This window comes from Rhincodon typus, chromosome 8 (genome assembly GCF_021869965.1).
Source record: "Rhincodon typus isolate 14 chromosome 8, sRhiTyp1.1, whole genome shotgun sequence".
Lineage (NCBI taxonomy): Eukaryota > Metazoa > Chordata > Chondrichthyes > Orectolobiformes > Rhincodontidae > Rhincodon > Rhincodon typus.
Genome location: NC_063339.1, coordinates 65490272 through 65503204, shown reverse-complemented (window position 1 = coordinate 65503204; position 12933 = coordinate 65490272). Strand labels below are relative to the sequence as shown.

The following is a 12933-nucleotide window of genomic DNA, read 5'->3' as shown; positions in this document are numbered from 1 at the left end:
TAGGACAGGAGGAGAAGGAGATTAGGAAGGTAGATGGGATACTTGCCTTTATTATTCAAGGCATTGGACACGAGCAATGAGATTATAATGGAACTGTATACAACATTTGTTAGACCACAGCTGCTGTTCTGCATGCAGTTGTAAGCCCGATGTGATAGGAAGGATGTGATTGTTCTAGACAGGTAAATTCACCAAGCTGTTGCCTCCACTGGAGTGCTTCAGCTATGAAGAGAGACTTGATAGACTGGGAGACTTGCATGAGGTGTACAAAATTACAAGGGCATTAGATAGGTACATGGAAAATCCTTTTCCTGTTAACAGAGGGGTCAGTTACCCAGGGCCATAGATTTAAGGTAAAGATCAGATGGTTTTGAGGGAATTTAAAGAAGATATTTTGTTATATAGAAGGTGTTGGTTATCAGAACTCACTGCTTGAAAGAATGGGAAAGGCAGGAACCATTTGTTACATTTGCTAACCATTTAGATGATCACTTGAAGTACCACAGCATGCAAGGTTACAGCCCAAATACTGGAACATGGGCCTAGACAGATGCTTAACGACTGGCATGAGCCTATTGGGCCCAAAAGCCTCTTTCCACGCTATAAGATCCCTATGACTTTATCTTCAAGATTATGGAAGGCAGTCAGAGAATGGGGGACAGGTGTGGGGGTCAGAGATTGCATGGGCAGGCAACAAATGGGATAAAGAGAGAGAGAGTAATGTACTTCTTGGCCCACAAGGTGTGCTTAATATGTGTTACTTCTAAGAATTTGTTTTCCTATTAATTGTCAGCAAACCTGAAACTTGATTACTTCACAAATGCCATGAGTTAAAAATAAAATAAAAACAGGTTTAATAAAAACAAGTGACCTTCTAGTGACAGACTTGCTTCTTAAAATCAAATTGACAATTTGACCACGGCCCATCTACGTCCTGAAGAAGGGTCCTGACCCGAAACATCGACTTTCCTGCTCCTCTGATGCTGCCTGACCTCCTGTGTTCCTCCAGCTCCATGCTGTATTGAGCCATCTATGTTAAGACTGGAAGTAGATGAATGGAAGTAGGGTTAGCAATGTAAAACAAATCTTTTTCCCACCCAATCCAAGCCCATCTGAATTTGGGATTAAAATTAGCTACATCAAAAATCCCAACCAAATAAGATTATCTGGCAGTCTTGCACTTTTGTGCATCCTACCACATTGTAGCACAGTTGATTTAGTTAAAGCATCCTTGCAAGAATTGAATACTATCTCAGCAGAAGTAGAGATTTGCAAAGGGGTAGGGTGAGTGAGGGAAATGACAGACAACAAGTGGGGACCATGAAAGTGAATGTAATGGACACAATGGGATGGCAGTTTTGACCAGCTCTTGCTCACTAGGCTATAGGCCAAGTGCTGGAAAATAGCATTAGAATAATGAGGCGGTTATTTTTGACCAGCACAGACTTGATGGTCTGAAAGGCTGTAGATCTCTGACCACTGCTTTCCTGAAGCCTTGTTTATAGTGGGACATAACTTGCCACGTTTCAAAAAGCCAATCCCAATCCAGCTGCCATACTGTTCAATAGAAAATCGGTTCTTTGCAATGTTTGATCCACAGCTTCATCTTCTCGAAGATATTTTGTCATTTTTGTGCAAACATTTTGTAGTTTAAATCTGAAACAGTGGTGGCAAATAATTGCAACATAGCTGCACTGCGTGACATCAGTGCATCGTGATAGCTTAGATTTGGAAGCTCTTTTAGATTAGTCATCACATTTTAGTTGTCTGATTCATATCATAGAATCCCAACAGTGTGGAAACAGGCCCTTCGGCCCAACAAGCTCACAGCATCCCACCCAGACCCATCCCCCTATAACCCACCTAATCTACAGATCTCAGAACACTTCGGGCTTTTTAGCATGGCCAGTCCACCGAGCCTGCACATCTTTGGAGTGAGTATTTCCCAAGGTGGCCTTCCCCGATAAAGGTGTCATGACAAATCCACAAAAAATGATGGCATTTTTCTTAGAGTATTTTGGAGCCATTTATTTTTCTGACAAATTCAAAGTCTGTTGATGCGAGTTTTGACGAGAACAATTTTTTAGAATCAGTCTAATCAAGCATGCCCCATTTTTCTTACAAGTGCAAATGCTGCAGGTTCCATTGTCAAAAAGCAATGATGAAAACCGAATGGAAAAGCAAAATCCAGAATTGATTTTCTTGCAGGGTGCTTAGTGTAATATACGACTTTAAGAAAGCAATTATAGCTCATACACTAGACACCCAAATCCAAGTGAGTGGTCAAATTGCTATTACCTTTTAGCTGCTCCAAAACATATTGCATAAGAAGTATTTTTTGTTTTATGGTCATTGAACAAAATGGGTTTATGGTACAAAGAGAAATGAACACCACCTCCGAATCAAAGCTTGCTGTTGCTTCATTGTACTGTACTTGCAGTGCACAACATCAGTACAGATAAAAACTAAATTGTATGGCTTTTCACCTTTGTTCTAATGGAATACTGCAAAATGAGTGATTGGTTTTTGGAAGGAAAGGTATTCATTTTATTTTCATAACTACAGCTTGTCAGAAGATTGCACAAAACTGTCCAGAAGTACAAATTGAAAGGACGTGAAAATAGCAATTTCTTTGGCTGGTGTTCGACTGTTAATGCCCTTGGTATACTCTGTTCATAAAACCTGACCTTATCAAGACGGACGAAAAAAACATCCAGTAATGACTTAAAATGCAGGGAAACTGAGGCCACGTACACCAAATACACAGTAAAAGCTGAAACAACATGTTTGAAATGCTCAGCATGTCTGGCACCATTTCTCGAGAAAGACACAAAGTTCAAGTTCCAAATTGATGACCTATCATCAGAACTGCAAGGCTTTAGAAGTTTATCTGTTTTCAGAAACGTTTAAGGGCTTGTCATGCGGGATTTGAATTAGATTGGCTTCGGGTTGGATGGAAAACGGAGGCAGTGAGGACTTGGGTTTGGTGTTGGTGAATAATTCAGGTGAAGGGAAACTGGACTACACTTAAGGCATGTCACTGGAAACAGCAAAGGTCTTCCTGCAAGAAACAAAGATGACACTGGCCATCCTGGGGGAAGTTTCAAAACTAAGGTTGATTGACTTGGCAAGTACACTGGAGGTAGCATTGTCTGACCAGGTTACCAAAAAGAAAGGCAGAGATAATTTAGGTATGAGCACAGCAGTTGGGTTTAGAGGAAATATAATAAGGGCCAGGTATTTTAAGTGGTGAAATGTCTGAATCGGGTGATGTTCTGTTACAGTTGAAGTGCCTAGAGCATGAGGTGAGAAAGAAGAAACGAGAGATGGCAGAGAAAGGATTAGGAAAAGGAAATGGAATTACGAAAACAGGAAATGGAAGTGAGAAAATTAGAATTTGAAGTGCGAGAGAAAAATAAAGCAAGGAAACATAAATACTAGGTTAAAATGACACAGTTGAAATACGAGTTATCAGTGCTGATGCAAGCTATGGTGGGGAGAATGTGAGTCATCAAGTTGGAGTTGAGTTTGGAAATTTTTTTTGCACATGCCCTACCAAAACCCGGCGAAAAGGATATGGCAACGTTCTTCATGTTATTGAGAAAATTAATTTGGCAAAACAGGATTGGACATTGCGCATGCACAGTAGATTAATAGATGAAGCACAGGAAATTTATGTTTACTGTCAGAGGAGACTTCTCGAGATTTTGACACTGAAGAAAACTGATTTGGCTGCGTATGAGTTAGTGCCTGATGTACATAGACAACAGTTCTGGAATTTAAATGAACAGCTTGGGTAAACCTATATTGAATTTGTGAGCTTGAAATGAAGTAATTTTGACAGGTCTGATAAGAGTAGTAAAGGTGAAATCACAAATGAAGGTCTTAGGTTACTCTCTTAGAGGAATTTAAAACTCACAACTTTCCATAATAAGAACTCGTGTTGAGGATAAAGGGTTGCAACTGCTAGGCAGACAGCAATAATAGTGGACAATTATGAGTTAATCTGTAAAGCTAAGATTTTTTTCCATCACGATCATAAATTAGAAAGAAACAGAAAGTGGAAAAGTGAAAGGAAGACAAGTAAGCAACAAAAGGAATGGCTTGGAGAGAGCAAGAACTGCAGATACTGGAGTCAGAGACAATACAGTGTGGAGCTGGAGGAACACAGCAGACCAGGCAGCATCAGAGGAGCAGGAAAGCTGACGTTTCAGGTCGGGACCTTTCTTCCCTAGGTCATCATCTCAGATCAGAAAGGAAAGTACTAAGGGTGGAGGTGAAAATCAGAACACAAGGTGTTTCCATTTTAACGAGGTGAGACGCATTCATTCGAAATGCTGTAAGTTGAAAGGGGAACACATAGAACCTCTAGGAATTCATGACAGTGATCCTGAAAACAAAACTCAGAAGAGAAAAGGCATGAATCAGATTGTAACTTTAACTACAAGTAAGAGATCGGAGGTAATCGCTGTTTCCAGTGTGAAAGAAATATACAGAGTAGATGAGAGGATTCCTATCTAAATGAAAGATTACCCCATTTTCTTGAAAGGAAGAATCTAATTCCATAATTGTGTTAAGAATTATAGGGGCTACTTAAACTGTCTTGGTAGAGAAGGATTTTGTTTTCCCTTCAGAGAGTTCAGTGAAAACTGAAGTGTTGGTAAATGAGATGATGGAGAGTCCGTCCCAGGTCTATTGTACAGGGTGCAACTGGAGTGTCACTTGTGGTCTAGCCTAATGGTAATTGGGGTAGTTTAGAAGTCAGCTCTGGATGGAGTTGAGTTACTTCTGGGGGATGATTTGCCAGGAGTCAAAGTCATAGCTTCATCTACAATCTGAGAAAGCCTAGCTGAGGCTAGCGAGACGGAACAGCTTGAGGAACAGGTTCTGGGTATTTTTCAATCGCGTGTGGTGACCAGAGCAATGGCAAAACGAAGTTCATCGCGAGAGGTCACAGTAATATCACAAGCAGCTGTTTGAGTAGAATGAAGATTGATCAAGAGAGGTGCATGGCATGTCTTCATTAATTGAGGCCCTGGTCCAGAGTCAACAAAGTTAGCAAAGACAACGCACACTAAAGCTGAGCCTGAAAAGGTTGCAGAGTGCTATTTTATCAAAAGCAGAGCTTTGATGAGGAAGTGGAGACAGCCTCACAGAACAGATGGTTGTTCATCAAATAATGGTATCGGCTAGATATCATAAGTAAATATGAATAGTACATGAAGTTCCTATAGCGGCATATAGGAATATGGAAAACACTGTCATCGATAAACAGGAACATGAACAAGACTCCATAAGTTTTGTGCAGTTCTGTAAAACATGTCAGACATGTTAGATGCTAGGAAAACCTCAATGTATAATCACCCCAATACCTTGGATACCTGTACGAGTTTTTGAGGATTCATTTAATTGACTGTTAGTGAATTGTGCAGGACAAAAGTAGGACATCAGTGCATCTGCAAATTGTGGATGTGATGACTTGCTACCCACAGGCTATTCCTTTAAGAGTGATTTCTGTGAGGGTAATTGTGAAAATGTTAGCACGGTTTTTTTTTTAAGATCTCATTCTGGATGCCCGACTGAGATATCATCTGATATCGGGGTTCTAACTTGCTGTACAAAATTTTTCAGGAAATTATTAGTAAGTTAGAAGTAAACCAATTTGAAGTGAATAGTGTATCATCCACAGGGAGTTTTGGAGAGGTACCATCAAATTCTTAAAAGTATCATTACGACATCCTGTCATGAATGCTCACAGGACTGGGGCAGAAGATTAGGCTTTATTATTTGCAACAAGAGATTCTCTAAATGAATCACGGGATTTAGCCCATTTGAAGTGGTGTATGGCCAAGAAATGAGATGAATGGATAGGCGAGAAATTCTTAAATGAGGATTAAGAATCTACAATGCTGAATTACGTGTCCATCTTTCTAGAAAGACTCTCAGGAGCATTTCGGGTAAGGCAGGGACATTTAAGGATTCACAGGCAAAAATGAAAGAATGTCCAGATAAGCATTTAGCAACTAGTGTGTTTCAGGTAGGAGATGACCGCATTGATAAGTTTGGCAGTGCCTTGTTCCTTTCTAAGATTGAGCTATTGAAAGGCAAGTGCCATTTACGTCAAGGGTAAAAAAAATTCCTGCTTTTGTTACGTAAGTGTGTTATACTAATGTTGTGTGATACCATTTGGGTTAAAGAACACTGCAGCCACATTGCAGAATATGAATCAAGCTGGAGTTTGTAACTATGTAATGTATTCACATCATGTTGTAGTTCAAAGTAGCACTTAGGAAGAGTATTTAAAACAAATTGAAGCCATGTTTAAGCAATTATGCTTGGCTGGGTTAATGATAAATTTAACAAAAAGTGAATTTGCAAAAACAAGAGTGATTTATGCAGGATATGTGATTGGACAAGGATAGGGAAAGTAAAGGATTTAATAGAATTCACGATTCCTGAAACTAAATGAGAAGTCATAAAGTTTTTAGGAATGCATTGATTTTATTGGAAATTTGTGCATAATTTTGCTGTGATAGCCGTACATTTAACAAATTTGTTAAGGGAAAAAGCAAAGCTGTATGATCAGAAGAATGTCAAATAGCATTTGAGAAGCTGAAGTTAATCTGGATAAATGAACCATTATTTGCCACCCCTGATTTTTCCAGATTGTTCAAAATTGCATTTGAGTTGGGGCTTTGTGGGTAGATGCCATCTTGTTACAGATGAGTCAGGAGAACAAAGCCAGTGGGATACTTCTCCATGAAACTTGTGACAATGCTGTGACTTTAAGAGGTGTGTTTTGTCCTGGTTTCTTTTAGAGAGAGATTTGGGGGGCAGGTGCCGAGCAATCTGAGAAGATAAACAACTTGTGAAGCCTTGGGTTTTTTTTCCCCGAAAAGTTGGAACAATACAAACATCCTGAGTGGGTGTTGTCAAGCTCCCACCCACAGAACCAGGGATTTTAGGTTTTTCAGTAGCTGAAACTGTTGTGGTTGTGAAAAGCTATAACATTTCTCTTTGCTACAGCTGAAAGTGGCAGTTTTCTTTCCATCAGCATTGTTTTCTGATGTTCTTTCCTCCTGGTTTGGAGAACTGCATGTGAGGCAGTCTGTGTTCTGAATTTGCTTTTTGCCAAGCGTGTGTTTATGGGACATTGCTTTTTTGCAACAGTTAATTAGTAACAGTTACTCTACCTATTGTTCTGTTAAGTTTTCCAATAGATTTATGTTATTGAAATTCCTTCTTTGTTTTGTATTTTAACTACAGTGGATGAATAAATTGTGTTTTGCTTTAAATTGATATTTTGACCAAATTGCATTTGCAAGCATATCTTACATTTGCCTTTAAAATAAGAAAAGGTTAGGGTCTAGACAATCTTATAAAGCGTTTGACGAGGTTTGGTCTGGGCCATAACAAACTAAACCAGTAACAGAAGTAATACTCCACCATGGACAAAGAGACTTGGGGATTGTTGACAGCTCTTCAGCATTTTGATGTCTGTATTTTCCAGATACATGGAAACAAGGAAACACCGATTTATACTGAAAGGAATCCATGAGCATTCAATGTAAAGATTAAAAATCAGAATGCGCTACTATTCAGATACAGCCTTTTGGTGCAACCATCTCAAGTCAAAAACCTGTTCTTATTAATGACAAAGATAATATGATTGTGGATACATTATCCTGAATGTTAGATTAGGTTAAAATTTAGGAAATTACTTGACATCAAACAGCAGAGGCAGTCGCGTTGCAGATTTACTGCTGGGTCAGACAACACTGTAGGTTTCTTTCTCCATTTGAATCCCTTCCCATCTGGTCACTGCCACTGACTTTGTCTGTCTTTCTCCTTTTTTTTAAAGTGCTGTTGCTTTGATCCTTTTTTTCTCCCTAAAGTTGCAAAACAATGCAACAACTTATAAGACAATAACTACTACTCTTAGAATTCGAGGAAATGAGCTTCAACACTGAAAATACCTCATAAAAAAAAGAGCAGCTCTTACAGCCACAATTTTTTCCCATCCTCCATTTCAGATTACCTAGAATCTTCAGACAGTTTAGATCATATGGAATGCCAGGAGAACTAACCATTTGGATACAGAGCTAGCTCGAAGGTAGAAACAGAGGGTGGTCGTGGAGGGTTGTTTTTCAGACTGGAGGCCTGTGACTAGCGGTGGACCACAAGAATCAGTGCTGGGTTCACTGCTTTTTGTCATTTATATAAATGATTTGGATGTGAACATAGGAGGTATGGTTCGCTAAGTTTGCAGATGACCGCAAAATTGGAGGTTGTTGGACAGCGAAGAATGTTACCTCAGGAGTACAACGAGATTTTGATCGTATGGACCAATGGGCCGAGGAGTGACAGATGGAGTTTAATTTAGATAAATGCGAGGTGCAGCATTTTGGAAAGGCAAATCAGGGCAGGAGTTATACACTTAATGGTAAGGCCCTGGGGAGTGTTGCTGAGTGAAGAGATCATGGAGTGTAGGTTCATAGTTCTTTCGAAGTGGAGTCGCAGCTAGAAATTGGATAGTGAAGAAGGTGTTTGGTATGCTTGCCTTTATTGGTCAGTGCATTGAGTATAGGAGCTGGGAGGTCATGCTGTGGCTGTACAGGGCATTGGTTAGGCCACTATCGGAATACTGCATGCAGTTCTGGTTGCCCTCCTATAGGAAGGATATTGTGAAACATGAAAGGGTTCAGAAAAGATTTATGAGGATGTTGCCAGGTTTGGAGGATTTGAGCTACAGGGAGAGGCTGTATATGCTGGGGTTATTTTCCCTGGAGTGTCGGAGGCTGAGTGGTGACCTTATAGGGATTTATAAAATAATGAGGGGCATGGATAGAGTAAATAAACGAGGTTTTTTCCCTTGGGTGGGGAGTCCAGAACTAGAGGACATAGGTTTAAGGTGAGAGGGGCAAGATTTAAAAGGGACCTAAGGGGCAATTTTTTCACACAGAGGGTGATGCATGTATGGAACGAGCTGCCAGAGGAAGCGGTGGAAGCTGACACGATAAAATTTAACAGGCATCTGGACGGATATATAAATCGGAAGGGTTTAGAGGGATATGGGCCAAATGCTGGAAAATGGGACGAGATTTATCTAGGACGTCAGGATGGCATGCACAAGTTAGACCGAAGGGTCTGCCTCCGTGCTGTACATCTCTATGACTCTAAAGTGAAAGTTTTGGGTTAATATAAGGGGAGAAAGAAGAACAAATGGGTCGAAGTCTAACATTATTTTATAACGGAACACGTTTTTGAAATGGGATTTCATTTTCCTCAAGGATGGAGGCACCTAGGAATTGTGACTTTTTATGTGTGTCTTTAAAAACTCTGGACTGCAAGGAGAAAGGGCTGCTTTTAAAAACCAGGATTTACCAGGACGGCTGCATGATTTCACAACAAGGATTTCAATACATACTGTGAACTCTGTATTTTGTGGCTATGGGTTCCTGCAATGTGCCGTTGATCAGGAGCCAAGGAGTTACTTCTGAGTGAAGCTGATTTGTTATCAGCTAACAAAGCAGTTTGGAACTGGTAATAAGATCCTGAGACACAGAGGGAGGGAAAGACACCGACAAGTGTGTTGTTGTTGGCAGAAGCTGCCTGTTCTCTGCAGTAAAAAATGAGTTTAAACTAGTTACTGTTTCTGCAGCAGTTGCTTGGTTGTGATTTTTGAATTGATAAATCAGAGATGTTTTCCAAGTGAATCGGTTACTCTATTTCAATCAAACCACTGGAACAAGAGAAAGACAGCCAAATACCAAGAGCTTGGTTAAATGAAGAAGGATGATCTCAATATGAGAAACAGGTAGCAAAGACTGACATTCCTTTTATTAGATCTCCACCTCTCATCTAGTTTATCTATTTGTTTTTCTGTTAGTTTGTTTCTAAGGAGGAGCAAATAAGGGGATTAGAGTTTCACTTAGTAGTATTATGTGTCAATGATTTATATCTGTTTATTACAGTGTAATTATTTTCTAGAAATTTCTTGTTTAGTACAGAAACCTGTTCAATGCTTTCTAACAGCCTTGGTCTGAAAGTCAGGTAAATTGGGGTACTGTTCATATCTTAAAATAGACTTTAACGTTTGGTATGACCCCAGGAATAGTGTGTCTCAGTTTACAGCACACTACCCCAATAGGTTATAACTGTACAGAGGCAAGGAAATTGGGGTTAAGGGAGAAAAGAACAAAAGGGTATATCTGAGATTGTGTGGGGTAATAAAGTCACAAAAAGAATGATAACGCAAAGCAACACAGGATGGGAAAGGGGCAAATAAGGAAACAATAATGGATCCAGAGGAAGGAGGAATGGTCATTGAGGATTCTGCTGTCTGAGAAAAAGTTAGAGAATCTAAAACTGAGGCTGTAAAGTTGCAAGGTGTGAACTTTATAGATATGTTTCTTAAACTTCCATGGAGCTTCATTCATGTAAGAGGCCAAGGACAGAGATGTTCAAGTTCACGTGAGAATTAAAATCATAAGCACTGAAAACATGGTCATTCTTGTGAATTGAGTAAAGGTGTTCAACAAAGCAATCTCCCAATCTGTAGTCTATCTCCTCAAGATAGACGAGACTACATCATGAATAGCGAATGCAGCATACTGTCGAGCACAAGTACACATAAGTTGCTGCTTCACCTAGAGATGAGTGTTTGAGTAAAGGGAAATGAGATGAAAGCGTAGATATTGCATCAGTTAATGCATATGCACAGCTTGCACTTAGGCTTTATACATTGGAATATAAATTGTATGGAATAATGAAAGAACCCATTGGGAATATTAGCAGGAAGCCAGGAAATTCAGATTAATGTTTCAGTAGTCAAAAGCCCTGGAAACTGCTAATCCCCGTATACAATCATTACTAGGCTAGTGATGCCTACGATGTCTTGACCAAATTCATTCGATGGTCAAAGGCTATATACCCAAAGAACAGGCACCCCATTTCCCAGCTTTTTTAATGTAGAGAATTTGGCAGCAGATGTGCATTTGACGAACTCTTGGAACAACACCGTGACAGTAACTAATAGCAATTTTTTTATTTAGGATATTAACTGAAAGATAAATATTGGCCAGGACACTTGTGTAACTTCATTGGTTATCTTCAGAATAATGCCATGCATTTTTTACATCCATGAAAGCGGGCAGATGGGGCCCTTCATTTAGATATTTCATCCAGAATTTGGTACCTCTGTCAGTGTCGCCCTCCCTCAGTACTGCACTGGATTGTCAGCTTTTGAGTTTTGTGCTGCAGCCTTGGAGGGATTTGAACCTAGAAGCTTGTAATTTTGAGGTGAGTATGCCATGGTTGCCATATTTATTTTATCCCTTCAACAATATGTGTGCCATTTGCTAGGCCAGCGTTTATCGCTCATCCCTCACTGCACTGGAGAAGGTGATGGTTAGCTGCCTTCTCTGCTATTCTGGGAGTGTAGGGACACTCAGCGCTTTTAGAATGGGAGTTCCAGGATTTTGACCCAGCAACACTGAAGGAATGATATATTTCCAAATCAGAAAGGACATGGTTTGGAGGTGAACTTGTGGTGGTGTTCCCATGCATCTACTGCTTTTGTCCTTCTGGGCGTTTTTAAACTTTGGGTAATTTTTATTTGTTTTGCCATGACCAACATCTAAACAATCCTTTTATAAGCTTGCCAAATGAATTTAAATACATTCCAAATGAAGCAGTTTTCATGGTTTGTATTATCAAGCAGCACAGTTTTAAATGGAGGAGATCCCAACAGTTAACCTCTGTTTCTGCTTTTTAGGTTTGTCGAGTGGCCTATGAGATAATGCAAACGTTACACCCAGATGCTTCAGCCAATTTCCGTTCTCTGGACGACATCTATTACTTTGGTGGGCAAAATGCACACAATCAGATTGCAATTTACCCTCACAAACCACAGACTCCAGAAGAAATTGTGCTGGAGCCAGGAGATCTGATTGGCGTAGCGGGCAACCATTGGGATGGTTATTCCAAAGGTATCAATCGAAGAAATGGACGAACAGGACTGTACCCGTCTTACAAAGTGAAGGAAAACATTGAGACTATTAAATACCCAACCTACCCAGAGGCTGACAATGAGAAGCCACAGTAGCTACAATGACACTCCACAGCCTCAGTGAATGTATCTTGCCATAGATCTGAAATCCAGCCAACTTTTCATTCGAAACTCTATGGTCTCTGCAGATGCATCTGTCTCCCTCCATTGTCCTGCTGTTGGTTGTGTTTGGTTGTCTGCCATCAAGTCACTGTAATCCACAGTGATTGACACTGCGCCATTGTGCAGATTAGAGCATGAGCAAATGTGTGTTCAATCATGGTGCCTAACACTCTTTGACCTTTTGAACCTTTTGGAAGAATCACACCCAGCATTCGTACTGAGGTGTTTTGAACTCTGACCTAGAACAGAGGTTGAACATCGCAAACATAAAATTTGATCAGAAAGACTTAACCCATTCCATGGCCTGTCTGAAGCCCTCACAAGAGAAGTGATAGAGTACATTGAGTACATTTTTCTCCTTTCCAAAGGTAGACAAAGGAAGGAAGAGTCTGAATAATCCAGTGCACATCCACATTTCACAGATTTTTGTAAAAGCAAAATCATGGACAGAAACTTTAATACATGACGTTTCCAGACATTGTCTTTGATAACAAAAACAAATAAATAAAAATGAAACCAGTTAATACAGCGTTTTTAATCTTTATTGGTGGCCTGTTAGGTGTGGTGATATTTAACTCCAAAATGGAAAACATCTTACGATTTGTGGTCCCCAGTATTTCAGCCACTTGGTTTTCAAAAGCTATATGCTGATCAGCTCACCATGATGAACATTATTATTTTTATCTGTTGTTTTTATATTAGTAAGTCCTGCATTATCGGACTGCAAGAATATCAGCCTAGTTTTATAAAATCATAGTGAA

At 39.8% G+C, this 12933-nt stretch overlaps 1 protein-coding gene across 1 annotated transcript in view; it reads left to right on the top strand.

Annotated features, from left to right (window-relative positions):
- LOC109928769 (alpha-(1,6)-fucosyltransferase) overlaps window positions 1-12696 on the top strand; it is a 66173-nt gene extending 53477 nt beyond the window's left edge. Inside the window, exon 5 of the mRNA XM_048600324.1 lies at window positions 11777-12696. Coding sequence (XP_048456281.1) covers window positions 11777-12106 — 330 coding nt within the window. The 3' untranslated portion in view covers window positions 12107-12696. The remainder of the gene's footprint in view (window positions 1-11776) is intronic.
- The last annotated feature ends 237 nt before the right edge of the window (window positions 12697-12933 follow it).